The following is a 25,579-nucleotide window of genomic DNA, read 5'->3' as shown; positions in this document are numbered from 1 at the left end:
CATTAATTAAACTTGTAAATTATATTTGTTGAAAAATTCTTTATCTCTGTTGAAATTCCGAGTAAAAACCAAACAAATAAACTAATATGGTACCGGATAGATGTACTATGTGCCTACCTACCACCTATTATATATCTTAATCTTATTATAACAATAACTGATTGGAAAGAAATGACTAATAACTCTGCTAACACTTCAGTATAAGAGTAGACACATATTTTAAGAAGCTCAAAGTAAAATTGAATACTATATGTGATGAAGGATGCTGAGATTACAATGAAATATATTTAGAACATGACTTCCAATAAAATTCAGATTCTACTGTGTATTGACTGCGTAGTGTATTATTTAGTTGGTTATGTTTTTATATAAGTAAAAAATTAAATGTAATTAATTTATCGGTCATTATACATGGCCATAAGCGACGAACTGCAGCACAGAATAAATGCCAATTATATTATGTGCATATAGCTTCAAACGTCTTAATACAATACAACATATTTTTACATTTATAAAAATTTTATAAATACTATTGGTGTATCGCATCAAAGTTCTCGGCGAAAATGAAATTAAAAAAATGGGTAACAAGTTTATTATGAACATTTTTTTTTTTTATTATTATCAATAAACACCGATCCATTTATAATATTATATCACAATATCCCTACAGTCTAAATATAAGTTAACAATATTTATTAACACATGGGTATTTTTTTAATATTTATAAAAAATAACATACAATATAATATATTACACTACTTATAGTAAAAATTACTTATTTGTATATGAGTATATGACACACCTAATTTCCGTTTATCGTAACGAAAAATGAAAAGTATAATACGTAAAAACAGTGCTTAAACTTAATAATAGTATTATGATATTGCCAATGCTCCAATGTAATAGCCAAATAATAAACAAACACAATAACTTTAAAATGAACGGCAATTACAGTATACACAATAATAATAATATAATGTTTATCGTTGAGTTTTGCGTAAGACATGTGACTAGAAATAAAAACATTTCCATAATTTCTAAAAGGTAAAAAAAAAAAAAAAACAATATTATACACAACATTTATGCAATATTATTATATACGTTATGCAGTGATAATATCCGTAACATACAATAATAATAATAATGCGTTACATTTGATTTGATATTTTTAGTATTTGTCAACAAATTATAAATTCAAAATATACATTATAGGTTTAATAATAATATAATGTCGCGAGAAAATAATGTTATACAAGTTTTAAGCTAACATATTATATTTTTTCTTTTACAAACAACGATAACGTCATTTAACGATATTATAATCGCTTACGTTTATCTATATATTTCACATCTGCGTGGCAAAAACTTTGTGAACGTATTACGTATTCGCGCGTCGTTTTCACCCTAAGTGTCTGCGAAAAACGAATTTTCTAGTACGGAAGAGTATCGTGTCGGTGCGGATAGGAAAAATTTGGGGTGGGGGGCGGGGTTCTAGAGGGGCTTAGCCCCCCTACGTTTTTAAATATATTCATTCATAGGTCCACCCAATAAAAAAAATTATGCGGGTCTGTATTGATTTTATAAATCCCCCACTCCCCCCCAAATCAGTTGTCCAAATTGCGCCTATATGATCCGCATATCCCCATAAACAACCTGCTGCCAGCTGTCGACGCGTGAGAAACTTAAAAATTAATACCTAATTGTACAATCGTGTCGATTATAAAATATAATAATAGTATCGTATACACCTACCATACTGTATTGTAATAGATATAACGATAAACTGGAGTGAAAAAAAAAAAAAATATAATAAGTAATAATATTATAATACATAACATTTATAGTTAGCAGTGGTTTCAGAAACGATTCGTACTCAAGGCCGCATTCCGAACAAATTTTCCGAGAGTTGGGGTGTTATGAAATATTATTTTTTAAAAAAACTGAGTATAAATTTGAACATGAGATGTTTAATCCAAGAACAATTTAGGGAGAGGTAATCATTAACTCCCCTCCCCCAAATACGGCCTTGCTCATACTGTATAAAAGTACGTGATACAAATGTAATATTGTCGATTATACCAGTTTTCGTTATCGTAACACGGCGCGAGGTTCTAGAAATTTGGTCACGGACAGAATTTACAAACATATTATAATATTAATTGTGTGGGAACGCGAGTGCGAGGAGTGACTCGTTCAATCGACAAACGTGACGTTGAACACGGCCAACTCCATGGAGGCCACCTCCACTTGGTCGAGTCGGTCGACGGCTTCCATCGGATGCATACCGGTGACCGTGGTCCTGGCGATCTGCAGGCGGTCGAGCCCGGCGAACGCGGTGCCCGGGTCGAACACGCCCCTGTCCCGCCTGAGCTGACAATCGGGTATCCGGTAGCCCTTGTCCACCCGGCAGTCGTAGCCCTTCCGGTGCAGCACCATGAGTGCAGACGGCGACGGGAACTGCTGGAACACCGGGTCGGTGTTGGTCCGGAAGTTCATCAGGTGCACGTCACACGGTACCGGCCTGTCGATCATGGCCAGTCCGGGGCGGAGGTGGTGTTCGGCGTCCGGCTCGACGACGAACACGTCGGCCGGGTACAGCAGGCTCTCGGACAGCTGATTGGCCACCAGGCTGGGGTTGGACACCCGGTCGCCGCCCTTCGAGCCGCTTCCGTCGTCCGACACCGTCTCCAGCAGTATCCAGTACTTGGTGAGCGTTGGCTTGTTGTCAACCACCCCCTCGCCCATACCCCTCGAGTCGTCGTATAGCGTCCGACGGTCCAGCATCAGCTCGATCCGGCCCGGCTCCCATCCAGCGGCGCCCTGAGCGTGGTTCACCAGCACGGTCAGCCGGTGCCGGTCGTCCTCGATGTACGCGGTCGTCGTAGTCGGATAGTAGTTGCCCTCGATGCCCACCCGCTTCACCGTCACTCGCTTCTGCATCTGGAACCCGTTAGAGTCCGTGTAGATGACCGCCGGTTCACCGTTGGCGATGCCCGACGACAACCGCATGAACAGCTCCGTCTCCCGATTCTTGGGCGGCTGTTTGAAGTCCACCACGTTCTCCACGTACAGGCCCTTGCTCTCCACACCCTTGCCATGGTACAGTCGCACCCTGTGCGTTACTATACCATAGACGACCGTGATTTCGGACGATATCGGTCCGGACGTTATGATCACTGTCGACGGGCCGGGGTAGTCGTCCAGCACCTTCTTCTCGGTGTCCCGCAGGTTCGGGTCAGGCATGAACAGGTACGCGCCACTGTGTAGTTGTGCCGCTTGGTAAGCCGCGAAGTCGATGTTCACGTACTGCGACACGCCCGAGCCCTTGTCCACGATCGACGTCAACAGGCCCGTCTTGCCATCGAACAGCACCTGAATGTGATCGTTCTCCAGCTGGACGTCGCCGAGCCTCATGGGGTTGACGGTGAACACGGAGTGTCCGGCACAGTTTTTGCAGTAGACCAGCGCCAGGCCTTCCGGGTTCGGCGCCTTTTGGATGGTAAACGTGGTCAGGCTCAACGGTTCCAGCACGGCGACGAACAGCAGCTCGAAGCACACCTTGGACATGGTCAACGGCTGCTCGGCCGTTTCGCTCAGGTTCCACACGGGGTTTATCTGGTGCCGGACGACTGACCCGTCGCTGTCCACCACCCGGACGTTGGGTTCCGATACCAAGACCTTGATGGGTTCAGTTTTCCGGCGGGCGAGCGGGTTGAACACGATCACGTTTCGGGGCCGAGACTTGTCGATGTTCAACGCCAGCCTGTACGTCGGCTGGTCGTAGGTCTGTCGGTCGCTGTCGGGCACGACTATTTTCGCAGACAGCGGTGCGCCCGAGTCGCCGGCCTTGGACAGCAGACACTGGACCGCGTAGCTTTGGATCGATGCGCAGTTTTGGATGCCCTCGAACAGCTTCAGCGCATAGTCGTTCATCACGAACGCCTTGGACGTGCCCGTTATGGCGTCGTGGTGCTGGAATAGCGCCAAATTCTGTCTGGCCCTGGTCAGTTTCTCGTAGTTACGCTCCAGCAGCCTGACCGTCTGGAGCTTCTTCCGCCGGGCGTCGTTGACGGCAAACGTGTACAGGATTTCCGTCGACCTGAGCTTGCTCTCCAGCTCCCGGTCCAGCACCTTCCAGTACGGCCGGGTCGTGTAGTATCCGCTCCAGTAGGCCGGCCGGCCCTCGGAGAACACGTCGCTATAGACGAAAAAATCGCCGCGCAACGTGGGGAACTGGCCGTCGCTCCTCGCCCTCAGAGCCCGGAAGAAATCCGACGGCGTGCCGAAACCCACTTCCGCCCCATGGTATCTCTCCTTGTTGGCGTTTATGAAGTCGAACAGCTTCATGTAGTTGGTGTACTGCTGGTCCCACTCGGTGTCGTGGTCGTACCGGAAGTCGTCTCCCAGCGGTATCAGAGCCACGTTGTACGGCGACACTGAAGCCGTTCGGCCGTATTGGTCCATCAGCACGTCGGCCTTCTGCTTCACGTTCTGGTCGTCTATGAAAACCGCCAGTTCCGAGTAGTCGGTAAACTCGCCGGGCACCTTTCGAAAGTCGTAATTGATGCACACCTGTAAAAACAACATCACGCGTTAAAATATATTATATTTAACGATGATAATGTTACCGCATATCAATAAAAATGATAAACGATAGTATAATAACTAATAGGAATTCATCTCCTCTCTCACGTACCTGCGGATGAGGACCGCAAGAGCTCCTTATCGAGTATATGGAAAACGGCATGTTGTGAACCAAGGTGTCGGTGTGACCGGTCCGGTCCCAGTTCTGCCTCCACATGAAATCGCCGTTTTGCGTCCTTGCAAACCATTCCTTCCACGCGTAGTGCAAACGCTGGATGACCGTTCCGCCGGTGACCTCGGACTTTTTCAGCAGATACGGCACCGTTGGACCGTGTCCAAACGGGTCCACTGACCATCCGGTCTTGATGTTCACTCCGAGGTTGTTCTTCACCCATTGGTGACCTACACGGGCAAACGAAAAACATGGTAAATATTGGCTGATTATTGCTATACCTATTGTGGATGTTTGAAAAAACTTTTGATACGAAATTGTAGAATGTAAACGCGTAAAAAATGAATATTGCAAATTTGCAAATCTCATCGAGACTGTCGTGTTTTTTTTTCTATAGTTTTATATTATTACATTATGGCATTGTGTGCGTTGGACCAACGACGTTGGTACATTATATATTAAAGTACATCAAACTTGATTTATCCGTGGCCTGTTTTCTATTCTACTTTATTTTTCATTAAACATTGTTGTGTCATATATTTTTATTTTGTCTTTGTTGACATCTGAATGTGATAAAAATGTAATTTAATGACTAAAATAATAATCTCCTGGAATTTCTGTCAAATACAAACTAACTATTTGTAATTTGTACATACCCAACTCGCAGATCTTCTGTTACACTGACATCCAAAACATTATCGACCAACTACCTACGCCTTTTATAATTCTGGGAGACTTCAACAGTCACAATATCTTGTGGGGCTGTAACGACACTGATCAAAGAGGTAGAATTATAGAAAAAATACTCGATAACAACAACAACATCAATATTCTCAACAATGGTCAAGCAACAAGAATAAGCGCTAGCACAGGAAACCTCTCGGCAATTGATCTCTCTCTTTCTTCGTCAACTATTACACCTCATTTTGAATGGAACACAATGCCTGAGCTCTCTAGTAGCGACCATTTTCCAATTAAACTAACCTTAAAGTATACCAACCCTGATGAAAAACACACTCGTAGTCTTAAATGGAAACTGAAAAATGCCAACTGGGATACCTACCAAGCAGAAATTGAAAAAAATATAATTAATCATTCCCTTTCTTTTTCAAATAATAATGACGTAGAGGATACTATGGAGGAACTCAGTAATTTAATTTATAACACGGCATCCAATATTTTTGAACAAAATAGTTACTCTGGGAAACGACCACCAGTACCATGGTGGAATAAAACCATCAAACATGCTATAAGGAACAAAAAAACTACCTTCAATAAATTCAAACGCACAAATGATTTCAATGATTTTATCGAATTCAAATATACAAAGCATTAGTCCGGTATTTAATAAAAAACGAAAAAAAAAAATCTTGGATTAAATTTACGACAGACCTTAACAGCAAAGAGTCGACAACCAACATTTGGAAAAAAATTAAAGTCATTAAAGGCATTCCCACGTCTCAAATAAAAACCATTTTATCTGAAAATTCTATACTTACGGAACCTCATGAAATAGCCCAATCAATCGGCCATTATTTTTATACTAACAGCAGCAACCTTTCATTAACCCACGATTTTCTCAAGTTTAAACAAGAAAAAGAAAATGAAATTGATGTCACAACAAATCCATTACCCAATATTGGCCTAGGCGACATATTAAATGAACCAATTACCATGCCTGAAATTGAATTTTGTCTCCGTGGAAAAAAAAGTAAAAGTTGTGGATCCGATAAAATTCCATTCATATTCTTACAAAACCTACCTTCTAGTGGCAAGTATCTTCTACTACGTCTCTACAACCAAATTTGGGAAACAGGCTTAATCCCGATTAAGTGGAAAAATGCAATTATCACACCCATACCAAAAAATAATCAAAACAGCTTCAAACCTACAGGATATCGACCAATATCGGTACTCTGCAGCATGAGCAAGTTATTAGAAAAAATTATCTACAACCGACTCAGTTGGTACGCAACTCATCATAAACTCCTTTCACCATGTCAACATGGTTTTCGAAAACACCACTCAACCACCGACTGCCACGTAAAAATTGAAACCGAAGTCATAGAAACCTTTGCTAATAAACAATCAATGATACTAATAAGTCTCGATTTACAAAAGGCATACGACACGGTTTGGCGACATAGAGTAATCAATTTACTAAAGAATTGGAACATACATGGAAAAATGCTAATCTTCATAACCAACTTCCTAAACCAACGATCCTTCCAAGTTAAAATTAGAGATCAAACATCGAATACATTTATGTTAGAAAATGGAGTGCCTCAAGGTTCTCCACTCAGCATTTTTTTTATTTCAAACAGCAATTAACAACCTGCCCAGCATTATCACAAACCCTGTAAAATCAATTATTTTTGCAGACGACACTTACATATATATTCGAGGTACACAAATTTCTGTAATGACCGGAACACTCCAAAAATGCCTCAATGACCTGTATGAATGGTGCTTCGAAGCCGGTTTCATTTTTTCACCTCAAAAGACAAAATGTATTTTATTTTCGAATAAAAGAAAACTAATTAAACCAAAACTCTTTCTTGGAACATCTCGTTTACCCTTCGTTGAAGACATTTCAATACTTGGTCTCACTTTCGATAAAAAACTTTCTTGGAAATCCCATATTATGTCACTCAAAAAAAAATCATATAAAAGCCTTAATGTCATCAAATCATTAAATCATTGTGAATGGGGTGCTGAAGGAACCATATTATTAAATGTATATAGATCGCTTGTAAGATCCAAACTCGATTATGGTTCAATTTGTTACGGAAACTCAGAATCAAAGCTCTTACAAATTCTTGATACAATCCACAATGCCGGACTGAGATTTTCAATTGGAGCATTCAAAAGCAGCCCGATTGTTAGTTTGTTATCCCTGACTGGTGAACCCTCACTTCAGCACCGAAGAACTAAATTATCTCTTAATATATAGCTCGCATCTTTTCTTCCCCGGAAAATTCAACCATTCACTTTTTAAACAAAAAGCGCTTTTCAAATATATATGAACACAATTCTAAACTAAGAAAACCATTAGGGCTAAGGCTACAAAAAGAGATGAAGGATATCAACATTGAAATTAATGAAATATGTCAACACGAAAGCAGTTTGATACCCACCTGGAAACAACCAAATTACCTAGTTGATACAAGCTTAACAGAACACCTTAAGAAAGAAACACCAAATACTATTTATAATAACCTATTTAATGAACTAATACACACTTCAAATACCAGCACTCAGATCTATACTGATGCATCTAAAACCGAAATGGGCATAGGACTTGCAGTTGTACACCTCAATGTAACTAAACAGTATAAACTCAATAAATTAAGCAGTATTTATTCAGCTGAATACCTAGCATTATTGAAAGGAGTTCAATTTGCCCTAGATATCAATAATGCTAAAATCGATATTTGCTCGGACTCACTTAGTGCCTTAGCAAATCTACAATCCAAAACCTTATCAGAACCATTGGCTCTTTCAATCAGCAACCTTCTTTCCAAATCGAATAAAGAAATCAGATTTATATGGACCCCAGGTCACTGTAACATAAAGGGAAATGAGAAGGCAGACGAAGCGGCTAGAAATGCAGTCAACAGTCCAGACAGTGAAAATATTCCTTTTTCCTCACTCGTGGATATAAAAAGAAATATAAGCAAATACTGTATTGATTTGTGGAACTCACAGTGGCACATGACCACGGAAAATAAATTAAGGGAAATTAAGCACTCTGTTGAACTCTGGCCAAGATACACTGAACTAAACAGAAAAAATGAAGTTATTCTCAATCGACTCAGAATCGGTCACACGAAACTCACACACGGACATCTTATGGCAAAGACAGATCCACCCCTATGCCTAACATGCAATACAAACTACTCCATCAAGCATATCATCATCCACTGCCCAAACTTCAACGAAGCCAGAAAAGATCTCAACATCCCAGACAACCTGTACGAAGCAATTGGTCCATTTTCAAACTTTCATAGCATAATTTTATTTTTAAAAAAAATTGAATTGTACAATAACATATAATATTTAATGTAGAAATTAACACCTGTAAGCTAATAACCTATGTAGTTGATGCTTAACCAATAATAAAAAAAAAAAAAAAAATAATCTCCTCTTTATACTCTGTACAACTATTGATCTTTGTATACAATAATACGTAGAACGTATCTGTGTAAAAATTCCGTTTACAGATATCTGTTGTCACAGAAAACAAACAAAATAATTCTGACACCTATGCAGGGATAGTGTCACAAACACAAATATTTTACATATAGATTGAAAGCACATCAAACACTTTTTTTTAGAACTTCCATTCCCACGCGTGTTGTTCGCTATTCAAAACTACGATTTGATTATATAGTTATTATTATTATTATGAACGATTTATAAGCAAACATGTTTCATTAAAAATACGACTGAATAAAATATATTATTAACGAAAGTATACAGAATAATGAAGCTATGGAAATCTACCTTTAATAAAAAAAAACTAAATTAATATTTACCATATCAAGAAAAATATATTCAATTTATTATTCCAACACAAAAATGGTTGTTAAAATATCATAATTTGTTTTGTGTGCAAATTTTCAAGCAGTGCTTAAACAATTTTTTTTTAATCAGATTTATAATAAATTATCGATACAAACATATAATATATTTATATTATTACCTAAGAAAATAATCGTATCGAAGGTCAGAAAAATATTACAGATGTATTTTATTGTACTCGAACAATCTAGTGTATACGAATTAAATTTATGTTTTAAAAACCTATCTGCAGATTTTCTTGAAAACGACATTTTGAAGTTAAGAATATTAGTTTTTCCATAATTGCACTTTCATACACACTGTTCTGGTGTTAAACTTTTGTTGAGTTGAAAGATTTGGCTTTTGTATGAACATTTTATTGATTTTAAAGTTACGAACAAGTGTAGGTATAGGAAAATTATTATTATTTTACCAAAACAATAAACATATTAATGATATAAATTATATGATATAATTCCTAGCAGATTTTTAATTTAATATTAAAAGTGTTATAAAATGTATCCAAGTGCATATAATATCTTTATACTTTCAACTAATATATTTTTATTTAGGGAATTATTAAGTAATTATAGTGTTATAGAATATAATATCATAGTCGTTAAGAATGTTGTTTTGATTTTTGGTTTTTGGTAATAATTGTATACTTAATAAATATTTTAAAGAACTAAGGAATAATCTATATAGGGATAGTTATTAGTACTTATATACTAATATATTATAACTAATTATATAGAATAAGTGTTTGTCAAGATTGAATGTCGAATACCAATTATATTAATATTTATTTGTATAACTATATCAAAAATCATCAACCCAGGGACGTCACATTATATGTAATATAGTTTTCGCGATGGAACCAGCTGATTTGTCATTGTTAAATGTTAATAATTACTCATTACTTTATAATATGGTTGTAGTATCGTCATGATACGCATTTTACACACCTCACACACATAACATATTTTTGCAAACACACACCGTCACACCGGCTCGCACATTTCTGTTTGAAATAAAATAATAATTATTATCAATTGAAAAAATAAATACATTTCGAAAGTGAGACGTATACGAACGAAAACGCACCTCGGACAGTTTCGGGCGGGTTTATGACTCTATAATATAGTCAAACAAAACTCGTTAACAAAGTTCACGCACGTAATAACCCAGTTAAATACTGCTTGGGGGGGGGGGGAGGAGGAGAGCGTGCAGTTTGCCGTGCGGGACGTGGTGCAGCTTTATATTTTCGACCGTCGCGTGCCGGTCGCGAATTTCACCTTATTTAACACAATAATCGTATACCTACGTATAACAATAATATAATGGTATAGTTGATCAACGATTTTCTTAAGGAGGGTTTCCGTGATTCGATAATGGATTACGGCCGCAGTTCCGGTCTTAATTAAGCACACACACACACACACACACACACACACACACACACACACACACACGCACACGCACAAACAATATAATGGAAGCGTTTCTGGCAATATTATTCTCTGCGCCCTCGTCTTGCGGACCTGTACGCACGTACTATTAAACATAATATAATATACACGTATATATTTGTTAACGTTATATATATATATATGTACCTGCAGTGGTGCTTTCAGACACCCCCTTTTTGCGTGTGCGTTCGTACCTATATAACGTCGAACGCGACTCGACGTTTTTAACAAGCTCGCCGACTATTATTATCGCTCCGAAAGAGCTTTCGAGTGTCGTAGTATTGTGCGTGTGTGGGTGCGTGTGTGGGTGTGGGTGTGTGTGTGCCTACCTGCCTCGGAGGGTCCTAAAACGAAACGGCTGCAGTCGACGGCGGCGTATATAACACGAATAACGCACGTATAATAATATGTGTGCGGGTACTCGTCGCTGAAGTATACGCGTGTGTTCGTGTGTGTATATATATATATATATTATATTATTATACTTTTGAAAGCGACGAGAACGATACGCCACGAACACTGTACGCACAGTACTATAGCTGTGGACATTTACGAATAAATATTTCTCGTCGCGGGAGACAAGTTTTGTCGTTTGGTTTTCTATGTATCGATCATATTGACGATTCCAGAGTGGACGCACGCGGACCTAACATGACCGATCGATAATTTATTGTACGCGGTACCCCGCACCACGACAATACCCTGCAGAGATACCCAATTGGCTATACAGCGTGTAACAGGAAGACCCGATAAAAATAAAAATAATTGTTTTTATATTATATCTATGACGTGTAGTGCAAGTAAATATAAATTATATAAAAAAAATAAATAAAAATATTGATTAGATCAAAAGTTATTTCATTTGTCAGGTCTTCTTGTTACAGCCTGTATAGGTATATAAAGTATATACAATAAGTACTGTAGAGCTTGAAAATATTGCACCTAAAGGGGTGGGATGGTATCTAATTAATATGTTTCACGAATTCCGTAAATTGCTACTCATTAATGACCAGAGTTTAGTATAGTTTAATGTCATAATGTGACTTAGTCAGTTTTTTTTTAGCTTACGTTTTGCATCCCTCAACTTACTTTCTAATACACTTATAATACCAAATTATATAACGCATCCTCAACTGAAAAATTATAATTTTTTACCATAATAAAAATAATAATATGCATTACTATTTACTTATAGTTTTCGTGAAAATAATACATTACTCACTACAAATTATATTACATAAAATCACGTTTTATACTTATCTAGTCGTAGTCGAAAAAAATAAATATTTTTATAAGATGAAAGAACGTATATATATTATATACAGAGTATTTCCGACACTTTAATAACCCTTCCTTGTTTCGAGCCCCTTTGCCCCGTGAGCTTGTAGCATGCGAGTGAAGTGACACTATAATGACTCTCATCATGTGGGTGGGTGGGTAAAATAATTCTGAATTTGAAAATTATGTCCCGGGCGCCATCACGTTTAATCATGCACACCTAGGTACTGCAGTATTATTGCTGTTGCACGCGTATAGTGCGTAGGCGCATGATAATATCACCACCGTAACCCGTACCGTGGTATAATAATATACATATATGCAGGTTAAACCATTGCTATTATATTATTATCGCCGAGGAGGATTTATACGGGATGATTTTTCTCCGGTAAAATCAACGTTTTATTCGGAGCAGCATTGTATAATAATAATATTATCATATTATAATATCGTACGATATTTATTCAGTGTATATTATCGCATAGCGTTATATGAGCTGATATAAAATTGTGTTACGTTCGTCCGGTCTCGGGTAGAGATGATTTACTCGCGGGATGATCGCAATAAAGAGTCTACCGTGGAATAATTTTTTGGGTTTCTATATATAGACGCGCACGAGGTGTACGTATATTTTTTGTTGAACAGGCCGCAATAGCGGCGATCCATCATATTATTATTATTATTATTGTACTCGATTACTCGAACCGATTATCTTATATACGCCACAAAGTCATAACTCTCTCTTTATCTATAATGCACCGTCTCCATACACACGCAATGGGACCGCGTCCAAAATATATGAATAAATAATAATCCTCCGAGCAGCAGCTGACAAATCGTACATCGAACTACATACTAATATTTTTTTTATTTTTTTTTTTACTCATCCGGAGAATCACGACCGGAGAGACGTTAACGGAATCGCTACATAATAATAATAATAATAATAATAATATTATGTATAGTATTGTCGTATAACTATACACCACGCGTATGGCCGAGAAAAGAAATTATTCCGCGGCGGTGTCGTCCTCTAGAGAAATCACTCGCCGCGCACAACTCGTGGACCGAGTTGTGTGAAACGACCGTGCACGACGACAGTCTGTTGTAGTAGTAAACACAATATAAAACCGTCTCCGTCACCGCGGTAAATATAATGCGCAAACCTCCGACTTCCGACAGAGGGAGATTGAGAGATTGAGAGAGAGAGAGAGAGAGAGAAAAATAACGAATAAATAATACGCTGCAGGATTGAGACTTTAGATTAAACATTGATTAATTCGTGCGCGTACATAATATTATTGTATTTATTTAAAACATATTATACCAGATACCTATATATAGACAAACTTATACATTACAATACGAGTTGTACATTATTATGTGGTTCAATATTATTATTTCATTGTCGTATCGATAAAGTTCACTCGCGTGTTTATATAATATCTTATGTATTATTCTATAATATGTTATTGCCTAGGTGATTTATCGTTTCTAAGCGAGTCCTGCAATAGAGCACAATAATGGGCCCGTGCCTCTTCGTATTGAGGGATTTATATGACATTAATATTGTGTTATTGTTGAATAATAAAATTATTATGTTCATCCATGTTGATTTATCACGTTTTTATTAGTTATCATTTTACTGTATCAGAACTGTTTATTTTGTCATCAATTTCGTAATTGTTTTTTTTTTGTTGAAGTTTAAAATTTAAAATTTAACTATCTACATCTTACAATAGTTTAATTATTTTTACAAATTAGCATTGCAGGGAGTATCAATCAAATTAAAACAATACATCATGTTACTGCCTCTAATATATTAATAAATATTATATTTTAATATATCAATTGCAATTCTCAGAACTAAGTTTAACACAAATAATATTATTATAGCAAAAGCGTAGATATAATATACAACAACTAGATAGCCGTCTCCTTCAGTCCTTCCCCTATTATCATTGAAGTCGGCCGCCATTTACAGAGCAGGCAACGTTTGCAAAATAATATTATCACAGTTTATATGTATATTATATAAGTTTAAACTTTTAAAGTTTATATATATATATATATATATCAATAAATGTAAACATTTCTTGCTTTATGAATGGTGGCCAACTTCAACATTGGTCACAACTGAAGTATAAAGACATCTATTTAGTTGTTGTACATATATCTATGAGCAAAAGTAAAATTATACTTATAGTTTATAGTTGACACTATAGTCAATTTTAGATCAAACTTCTGAACCGTGCAAAATAGCTGAAAGTATCCAAAGTACCTATCTGCTATTATATTCACGAGATCTAAATATTTTGTTTGGAAAATACTAGAAACTAATCTTCACGCCGAACGCCAAATTTAAAAGGTGTTGACACGTGATAACCCGAGAAAACTTGCCAGTCGTACGAGTTCGACGATGATCGTTTTAAATCGAAGCAGGTAGTCGAACACGGGTATCGCCTGATATTTTAGGTATATTGTATTATCATTATTATTATTATTATTATTATTATACAAATTCATACAAATAGCGTTTAATTGTTTCGCGTAGGAAAAAGTAAAAAATTCCGAACAAGCGGGGCGAGGGACACCTTAGTTTTTTGATTACAACTCGGGGGGGGGGGGGGAGAGAGAGATTGCATACAAATTCCAAAAATGGTCATACGAATTCATACAAATTGAGTTCTTGAATCTTGCAGTACAAAATATATGAATACTTAATTATTTATATCAGGAGGGGCTGGAGACATATTCCCGATATTGCTCGAATACTGGTGTCGTACAAAAATTCTAAGAACCGTCAAACAAATTCATACAAACGACGTACAAAATATTTGGATAGAAATTGTCGAGATTTTCTTTGGATGGGTGGGGGGGGGGGACACACACGCACGTATTATTTTAATATAAGGACGGCCGCGCGTTTTGTAATATTATAATAAAAATAATAATAATGTAGCATACGAATTCTCGCCAAACGCACACCGCGAAAGCCGAAATGTAATAAGTATAATAACTCTCCGGGCTGTAAGTATATATAATATACTGTTACGCCCATATAATATAATATACGCCACACGCGAAAATATTATATACGCGCAAAAAGCCCGCCTGTGCATGGCGAAGAACAATACTGTGGCATAATAATAATAATAATAATATAATGTACGGCGTTCGATATAATATAATATTTGGCACGTCAGAGAGGGATCGCCGCGCCATCGTAATCTACCCGGCCGGGTTATGCAAACAACCCCCTGCGAGAGTGCGGTGGCGGCGACGAGAGCTGCTGCAGAATCTCGGCGGCGGCGGAATAGTAATAATAATAATAATAATATTATATTATATTATATTATATAATATTGTGCGTATATATTATATGTAGGTAGGTTCGCGAGATAAACGTCGTATTATGTAGGTACGCGGGGGAGGTGTATTCGCGATCGGTCTCGACACGAAGATTTCGTGAACACACTGCAGGGTCGAACGGTGCCGTGGGGAGGGGGTAAAAACGCGCGAGTCTGATATTATTACGACGTACTGAATATTGTGTAATAATAACGATATGCGTGTAAACACGTTGTATACACCGTAGTCATCCATCAACCATAAAATTCACGGTCTTATGATTTCGCGTCGTCGTCGATGCAGGCGGACAGGTTGCGGCGGCGGGTTGTCGTGTAGGTAATATGTTTATGGCGCTTATACCACCGCCTGCTCGTATGACTCATATGGTTATATATATATATATATATTATGTGTGTGTCGAGTCGATGGCCCCAGACCTGAACACGTATATAAATGCGTTATTATAATATTATATTATTCGCATAATTATAATATCGTGTCTTTGTTACAATTATTTTTTATCACCACATATGCAACCATTACTGTACCACGCGGGTATATGACGAAGTCTGATCGAAATTTTATATAGTATAAAATTCATTATAATCCACCGGTGCACGCGTCTCTTGTATATAATTGGCTTTCGATTCAGAGGAACGACCATCGTCACTCGTTTTCGTGTTGATATTATATAAATGGCGTGACAATATAATTTTATAAAGATATATTTTTTTCACGCATATTAAACAAGTATACATTACGTATATAGGATTATTAATCCACGGCGGTGTAATTGATCGACGCTAATGTTCCATCTTCCAGCGAAGTGTGGTGAAATCGAATATTAAATCTAAACTACCCCTAAGCCATAATATCCCGAGCGCTCGTCGAAATAAGCGGCGTTCTAATGATAAACGATTTTTTACTGTATATATGTATATTATATTATACATAATATACAACGATTATATGAAACTTGTACAAATATAAGAATCTCTAATTTTTCACCTCCACCCTCCTTTATTATATAACGACGAAAATAAAAAAACAAAACGCGGTAGCAGATTATTTCCCATTAAAATAATGTACGCGAAGTGATTGCACTTTGAGCGGGTTCCGCGGAGAAGTCTAACAAAGTGCCGTTGCCGTCGTCTGTGTTAGAGCTCTGCCGTTCGAAAAAAAAAGTAAAAAAAAAAAAAAAAAACGTGTACGCACGCTTAAAGAGGGTATTATAGCAGTACAACAGTTAGTAATAGTAATAATAATAATGGAAATAAAAAAAAAATGAACGGAGTACGCCCTACCTACGCTATGTAGCTGCGGAACAGAGGTTCGAGTGGAACGACGGCGACTACGACGACGACGAGAAGACGGAAAGCTGGAAATTATTTGAGTTATTAAAAGCGTACTCGAGGAGATGGTAATAAATCCGTTGTGCTTTTGTGCATTTAAGTCGGGAAACGAGTGCCGAGGAGGCGGTGTGTAACTGCCGCGTCGGGATCGTGACCAATAATAATATTTGATTAGAGGGGGGGGGGGGGCAATCAGCTCCGAGCTCAAAGTCTTGCAGGGGCGCACATTTAAAATTGTACGAAATAAATAAACTGAAATAAGTGTAATGAAGGTTGTGTGAAAGCGAGAATAAATTGTTGTGAAAACTAAATGTAAAAAAAAATGGTTGGTCGATCTGCTAATGTTTTTTTTTTTTTTTTGAAATCTTATTAATGCAGTCCGCAATTTGACCGAGTTGTATGAGTTTAAAACAATTAATTATTTTGTATATATCATGTAAATTATTTTAAAACTAAAATGAGAAGAACGTCTCGAAATTATATTATATAGTGAAGTTAGATGGATTTATGGCTGGTAAAAAGTGTCACTATATAAGAAGTATATACAAGGTGTAACAGAAAGACTTGACGAAAAAAAAAATGTTGCTTCTTAAAGGTGTGACAAACATTGTTAAAATTATATGATAAGTAAATAATTTAAGAAATATACTCATGTCAGCAAATTCCCAAAAAAAAATATTTTAAAAAAGTTATTACGTTCCAAAATTCATTTAATCAAAAAAATATTGATATTTAAAAAAATTCGCTATTAGACTTAGATTAATATTTTTAGTATCAAAACTGTTCTTATAATTAGATTCACAAATTGGCAATTTGAATATACCCAAAAAAATTTAAATCAAATTTAAAATTTTTTATTTTCAGTGTTAAATAATATGTTTTAAATAGTGTTTAACAATTTTTTGTATAATATATGTGTAGCGCAAGTGACTATAAATGATATACATCAACAAAAATTAAATATTGATTAGAACGAAAGTTATTCCAAAAGTCAGTTCTATCTGTTACACGGTTACACCCTGTACCTATATATATAATATTAGAACACGGACATTTCTAATATCCTTGAAAAATAAATAACAATTGTTGGAAAATGATCGAAGCGACGGTTTGAGAAGACAGGAAAATTGAATCTTTGTATATTATATATTATATACAGTTTAAATATAGAGTTACGAAATGCTATAAAAACGGAAGAAAATCATTGGAAATTAGATTTCAATGCAATTATTATTATAAGTTGATATAACACGAGTATACTGCGCACGTATATAGAGGAGGGAAATGCTTTTCCCGGTATTGACGAACTTAATACAATATGGAATAGGATCAAATCAAAGTGGAAAATGTTCGGTCGAGATGTCGACCAATATCGCGCACAATAATATATAACAAGTAAATAACTATAACAGCGATGAAGTGTACCTAGTGTACCTATCTATATGTATCTATAGTTGTTGTTGCATGGTTGCAGACTGTTTAATAATAATATATGTACATACATAACACCTCGTTGTACGCGTTTGCACTGTTAATGCGACTTCGCTATATTATATAATATTACATTACCTTCGATCAATTGGTCCAACATGGCGTAGATGTGAGTTGTAGCCTCGTCAGTCATCACCCATCCTCCGGTGGTGATCTCCAAACGTCCTTCCGCCAATAACCGCTGGACCACTTTCTTTTTCGTCGGATGTGCGCTGAAAAAATACATTAAAACAATAAAATAACGTACCTTGCGTCGTTTAAAGAGGAAGTTGTTTTATATGTTGTTTTATAATAATATGTATGTATATATTTTTTCTCGTAAAAACTATACAGATTAGTATGATCGAAAACTTATCGAAAGCGCACGGGCTCGCGATTTAAAGTTTGAAGAAAACATTAAAGTTTTTTTCACAACATCACCTGCTATGCGTATATTCAATATATTTACAAATTAAATGTTTGTCAGCAAAACAGGTTTTAAAAAAAAAAAAAATATTTAGACACGATCACGCGGTACTTACGGAATTATAAATTGAAACTATTTTTCAAAAAGTGTCACGAGTGTGATACAATTAACGCTCAAAACTTCTGTTTGTATACGCTATACAGAGTGATCTATATACAAGTGCTGATTTTTGTATTTAAAAAAACTTTTTCGATATTGTTTGAAGTATTTTATACACTACATTTAAGTTTTTTTTATGAGGTTTTAACTCCAAATTGACTTTGTATGTGTTATAGGTACAATATTTTTTCATAAAAAAATACAAAAATCAGTGTAAAAAATAGTGTATTCCGTTAAAAAATGTCTTTTATTATCACATGATGATATCAGTTTACTTTATCCACCATATATAGTGTATGAGACGAATTCTTTTAGTGATTATTTACTCCTCTTTAGGCTGAAAAACGTTCTTTTTCAGATTTATTAATCGCTGAAACCGTGCATAATATACGAGAAGCGAGGATTTTGCACCCTTCCTCTATAATATTTGCATTTTGATTTTATCAATTCAGCAGTATATCAGTTAATATACACATTTTTGTTTTTTCATATTAATATCAAATACATACTAGCATTTCGATTTTTGAAATACAACTGTGATTCCTTCAAAATGATCACGTATACAGTTTTAAATTTATTCCATTATTCGGCTATATTTAAAAACATATTGTACCTAGTTAAATTATAATTTACAAAAATGTGTACATACAAGGATTGGCTTGACCTTTTGAAAAAATTGTACCAGAACATTCATACAATTTGATTTAATTAATAACCGCGCGTACCACTATAAAAATTTCAAACTGTGTTTTATGTTAAAAAAAATATTAAACGACGTGTCAAAATTGATTTAGGAGACAATATTAAGCTCGTAAAATGGTTTTTTCATTTCGAGTTTTTTTTTTATGTACTACAGCATCGTCCTATCAATAATATATTTTATTAGTGTCAAACTCTAATGAATGTTTCCAATTAAATAATATTCGTGTCAGATTATGGGTACCTATATGTATAGTGCGTGTACACTATTTATGGTATATATAATATTATGGTCATGGCGTATTGATGTGTTGTACATCATTTTTGTTATGTTACACTACGCGGACATGGAACATATTATGCAACTTGTGTTACAATAAAAATAAATAAAAGTTACCATTTGGATAAAAAAAACGATTTATTGTTCACGTAACACAAACGGTAAACAGATCAAGTTGTAATTTTACAGAAAACGATTGAAAAAAATAATCATAAATCAAAAAAATAGCAGCAATCAATTTCTTCGAGTATATACTAGGTATGTATAATATACATTATTGTAATTCACGCATAATAAGTTCCGATTTTCGGTGAGAATTTTAAGTAATAAATCGGTCGGAATAGGTATATAATATTATCGATGAGATAGTTTTTACTTCGAGCATAATGACCTTTGCAGAATTCTTCGACCAATACATTATCAAAGCCCATGTTAGGCACGAGAGATAAGTTAGCGAGAGAAAAAAAGCTAATCCGCAATTGTACTCGTGGGAACAATAGTGTATTTATAGGATGACCTCTATGCCTATAATATATATATATATATATATGTCGTCTGCTCGAAAAGTTAGTTTCTATTCGGTGTGCGGTTATTTTTTTTCCCCTCCGACAAGAGATTTATTCGTGCAAAACGCCCGCAGTAGTTTTTTCGCAATGTTTTTAATTACTATACACCCCTAACGTTATGTTTTAAAACGTTCGCTCAGAAAGAGAAAATCTTCGAAAACTTCTTCCTCGGCGATTCTGACACTCGCGTAAGTATATTGTAGAATATTAACGACTATACCCATATTATTATATTACGACGATTTATCTCCAAATAATTTAAGTGCCTAATAACCCGATGCGAATATGAAGCCGCCACAATAGCTCAACACACAATAATTATTTCATTGTGATAATTTATTGTATCATTGTAATTGTCTTCCGATACACGCAGCAGCATTATACTATATTCGGCGATACTTGTATTTTTTTGGTACAATTTTTCAAAATCTATTTTCATACTTACGATATTTCGATATACTTATAGGCACGCAGCCGTTATACTTGCTCAAAATATGTGCATTTCTGTTGTGGTTGTTTTATAAATGGCAAATTAAAATGATTAATTTTTAATATCTATCACCTCATTATGTGCCTATACACATTGTTGATGAAATGTCATCATGATCGTTAAACATTTAGGTATTTTCACAGAAGATTTCCTGAAATGTCATATAATTTATAGACCTAAATATACATAGCGTTCGCGTTAGCCAAACGCGTTGAAGCGCTTTTGAAAAGGTGAACTTATAACCGCGAGTAATAATTTTTAACTGTTGAAAACGACGAGACGAAAATTCTGCTTTCCGTCAGCGCTGTACAAATTCGCGTACGCCAAATTTTTCCGGCGAACTCACGTATATATTTTGAACTCTGCAAAGCGCGTTTGCGATCTGACATAATTATACGATAATATATTTTAACGTCACCTCCATTTCGACATTATCGATAGCGGTGCACAAAACGTAATAAATTGGTCTATATGTATACGGCGGCGAACGGCTGCAGCAGGACCACCGTAGTCGCGACCAACAAACCGACTTAAACATTATATTATTATCAGTGTAGCCGAATATAATATTAATGTCTGAAAAATCGCTCGTCCTCGATCATATAAAATTTAAGCCCTCTCGTATATATCGCGGACACTTGTGGTGAGCGGCGGCGAATCAATGCACAGCTGCTCTCGACGGCTGAGCGTTATGAAAAATTATACTTTTATTGCCATCGCCGCCGCGTTAGGTTAAAACGACAATTACGAATTATTATTTATCGTGAGCGTAGAACACGCGTCTCGTCGATACCGTGTCCATAACATTATATAATATGTATACTGTACACCCGGGACCAAACGGATCATTAATATTTAATAATTATCAGACTATGTATATACGTCCTAATATTGACCGCGCGTTTGGCGAAGAGGTACGTCGAGCCGACACGACCAAACGCAACAAAGTCGATTATTACATATTACATATTAGCCGGTTTGTATAGGTACACGACGTCACGGTCCCACAATGTAAAATCACAATTTTTATAATATTTTATCACTATCGTATCGATGTGTGCGCGTTCCGAGATTTAAATTCTAATCGAAAATATTCATGTAGGTATTGCTACTACGTAAAATAATAATACGCGTATTACGCGCCGCCGTGCGCATATAGGTAGGTACTTTAATCATAATTTATGCCTCGCGTGTATAATAATAATATAATATAACCGATTCGATTACACACACACACACACACACACCGATATACGAGACATTTGATGTGCGCGCGTCTCAACTCTCAGAGCAGCAGCAGTGGCTTAGAGTCGTGTCAAATGCGATATATTTAATTTTTTTTTTTTAAATCGAAACGTTTTATATTTACATATATTCATATTATATATTTGTACACCGTACTCACGTGCAGCTCTGTGATATATATATATATATATACACACACACATGTGAAGCGGCAGCCGGACCGGTACAAACAACGTAATTACAATAATAATATCAATGCCGATATCCACGACGCGGTAGTCGATTCAATAATGCCTGGGACTTGGGAGTAATATTAATCACGTTGACCTGACGGATTATTCTTAAATCTGTATTAATAACCGGCTAAACACGACGGTATAAGAAACGCGCGAGACATAAATACATACAATAATATAATATTACAGGCATCTTTATATTATATATAGGTACATCATATGTACCATAGTATATTTATAATCAATGGTTATATACATTTAAACGCGCTTAAAAAATGCGAATCATTTATTATCATATTATTATATTAAATAATCGTATCATCGTCGTGTATATAATATTATATACTCCAACGCCAGTGGGCAAAACGATCTGAAAAAGCGACTAAACGCAATAATATTATTACATATTTTATATTGTAGGTCCATATATATATAATATAGCATTTGAAATATTCATAAAATATAAAATATGAAGTAGGCACCTGCTATAAAATTATGAAATATTACAGTGAAACTATTCACGAATAATTAAATTATATACTTTAGAAATATAAAGGAAACATTTTATAGTATATATAATAGGTGTATATATGTTATATAATATAGTCTTCGTTCTGTTTCTACCTTTATACCAGTCAGCTAAATCTAACCAGAAGAAAATAATGCAAATGTATAGGGACTTATCATTCACTTCGGTTATTTATGTGCATAAATAACCTATAAGTTTATTCGGAAGCCATCTTAAAAAATCAATTAGTTTTTTATGACATTCTGGCTCGTACCGACATGACGTGTATGTAATAAAAATGTTAAAGTAGGTATATATAGTAAGTGTACAACTGTACAAGTCTAAGAGTAAAATAGTAAAAACAAATCTGTCGAAAACATAATATGTATAAGTTACAGTATAAAATAATGTATCCAATTTTGCGGGACGTTTGACCGTCTTCTACCGAGCAATGGTTAAGTCGGGCACCTAATCGAGTAAAAAAAAAAAAACCTCAATACTTTGAGATTTTGTCATATATATTCGACATTAAACGTGATAATGTCCACAGTGGTTTTTTTGTACCTACATATACAGATAATACAATATTATCATAGATATATGTTTTTGGACAGGGTATACAATTTTTTTTTCTAACCGATTTTCGTAACGCCTTGTTTATTGCTGTAGAAACACAAATCAACAATACAGAAATCAAAAAACAATCGGACAATATAATATAATATTATACGCGACTGTATACTATAATATGATGCAATAATGCGAAATAATAACAATATTTCGCACATACACCTGCGCGGCCGGAAAGCAATTTCGTCACAATAATATAATGTTATATTCTTCCTCTCCGGGTAAAACACGATAATATACATAATACATCATAATGTTATTATTATTATTATTATCATGTTTATTGATACTATTTTTACGATCATATAATAATAATGATATGCAACGCACGAAAAATCCGGTCCGGATAAACGCTCGCTCGTTTACGCATTTGTCATTCCTCGACAGCCCGCGAGTCCGTTATAATATTATTTCGCGTTTCGACCCGCCGCCGTATAATAATATATTCTTTACACAAATATTGTGAATAATTCTTCGGAATAATTGGCCGGCATATTAATAGACCTGTTACTTTTTATGGTCGCGCGTAAAAACGATCGTATTTAATTCATATAATATAATATAATATATGACGTGCAGTGTCTCTAAAACGTATTATTATTAGTTCCACATTCGCGTTTTACACTACTTATTATATATTATTATTATATTATATATTATATTGTACATGCGCGTTTATATATTTTTTTTGTCACATAAAAAAAAAAAAAAGAAACGTAGATACGATTTATTTATCGTATGTACGCGTTATAATAGTAAGTTATAAACGCTGCGGCGTTATAAAAATGTAAATTTTTTTCCCCTCGACCGACTTGTTTTATTATTATTGTTCGTAAGTTGTTACGAGTGAAACAAAAATCGACCTGCGAGCAATCGTATATAATTCGTAGTTTGTAGAATGCAGCCACAGTCGATAGCAGAGTTCGATATAATATATTAATACAATATGGGTAATAATAATAATAATAATATTTGACAACATTGATTTTATACGATCTATAATAATTCATATTTTGAATAACACGCCACGATTCGCACACGTGGCACACATCTACTATAACTGTATAGTTTTATGATTGATGTTGCACAGGAAATAATATCACATTATAATAATATGACGATTGGTACAATTTTTTTAAACCCAAGAATACCAAACCTCGCAACAATGCAAACCCGATGTGTAGGCGCGGATCCAGAACGCATCGATCTCGAGGGTGGGTGGAAGGGCTGCGCCCCCCCCCCCTCCCTGGACCCGCCGTCGAATGCGACGCGTGTTGAAAAAAAAATGTCTACGAAACGACCGGCTTCAAAGTGATATAACCGATCGAATTAAACGGAACTCCAGTGCAGCACTCAACGTTTCTTCGTATACCTAGGAGGTATGCCACCGCGAATATCGATTGTAAAGTATACCTATCTCACGGCGGTCTGCAGAGGGCGATTTCTCAGAAATATCTAAGCACCACGGCGTTTCGGAGTGAAGCGTTTCTCCACTAACACTGTGCAAGGGCACCTGTGTATAGTACGCGGCGATACGCCTGCAGGACGCCACGCCGGGTGGAGAAGTAAAAAAAAAAGATATAATATCTTACGCAAACGTCGAGCTGCTGCAGCAGGTGCGGTTGTGGTGTTACACGGGTAAATACGTCATAAATGATACGAGGCGGCGGCGGCTGGCCATTAGTCGAAAACGACGCGATTTCCAGTAACCGATAAAAAAAAAACGAATAAAAAAATATATAACAATATCATATTATAATATATGCACACACGTTCGCGTACGCGTTTATCACCTCCGCATAGAGAGCGCCGTCGTTGCCACCACCGCTGTGGAAATGTCAATGTTAATATTTGGTATTTAGTGTATATAATATATATATATATAGACGGTCTCACATATTATATACATACGTCATATACGTATAATATGCTAAGTGTACAGTAAATATGATAATTTATTATAGCGAATAATGGAGAGCTGTATATATACACATAAAAAACAAAATACCCATCGCGAGTATAATCTTATATTATATGTCTTAAAATACTTATGTACAAAATAATTAAAATATAATGCACCCCCCCCCCCCCCCCATGCCG

General features: G+C 35.9%; 1 protein-coding gene across 1 annotated transcript in view; it reads right to left on the bottom strand.

Moving 5' to 3' along the window:
* Window positions 1-610: 610 nt before the first annotated feature.
* Window positions 611-25,579, bottom strand: part of LOC132941209 (alpha-mannosidase 2) — a 188,592-nt gene continuing 163,623 nt past the window's right edge. The window contains exons 4-6 of the mRNA XM_061009151.1: window positions 18,339-18,472; window positions 4,697-4,986; window positions 611-4,572 (exon numbers count right to left, since the gene is read on the bottom strand). Of these exons, the coding sequence (XP_060865134.1) occupies window positions 2,194-4,572; window positions 4,697-4,986; window positions 18,339-18,472 (2,803 nt within the window). The 3' untranslated portion in view covers window positions 611-2,193. The remainder of the gene's footprint in view (window positions 4,573-4,696; window positions 4,987-18,338; window positions 18,473-25,579) is intronic.

This window comes from Metopolophium dirhodum, chromosome 3, assembly GCF_019925205.1.
Source record: "Metopolophium dirhodum isolate CAU chromosome 3, ASM1992520v1, whole genome shotgun sequence".
NCBI lineage: Eukaryota > Metazoa > Arthropoda > Insecta > Hemiptera > Aphididae > Metopolophium > Metopolophium dirhodum.
Note: the sequence above shows the minus strand (reverse complement) of the source record. Positions and strands in the feature narration are given on the sequence as shown.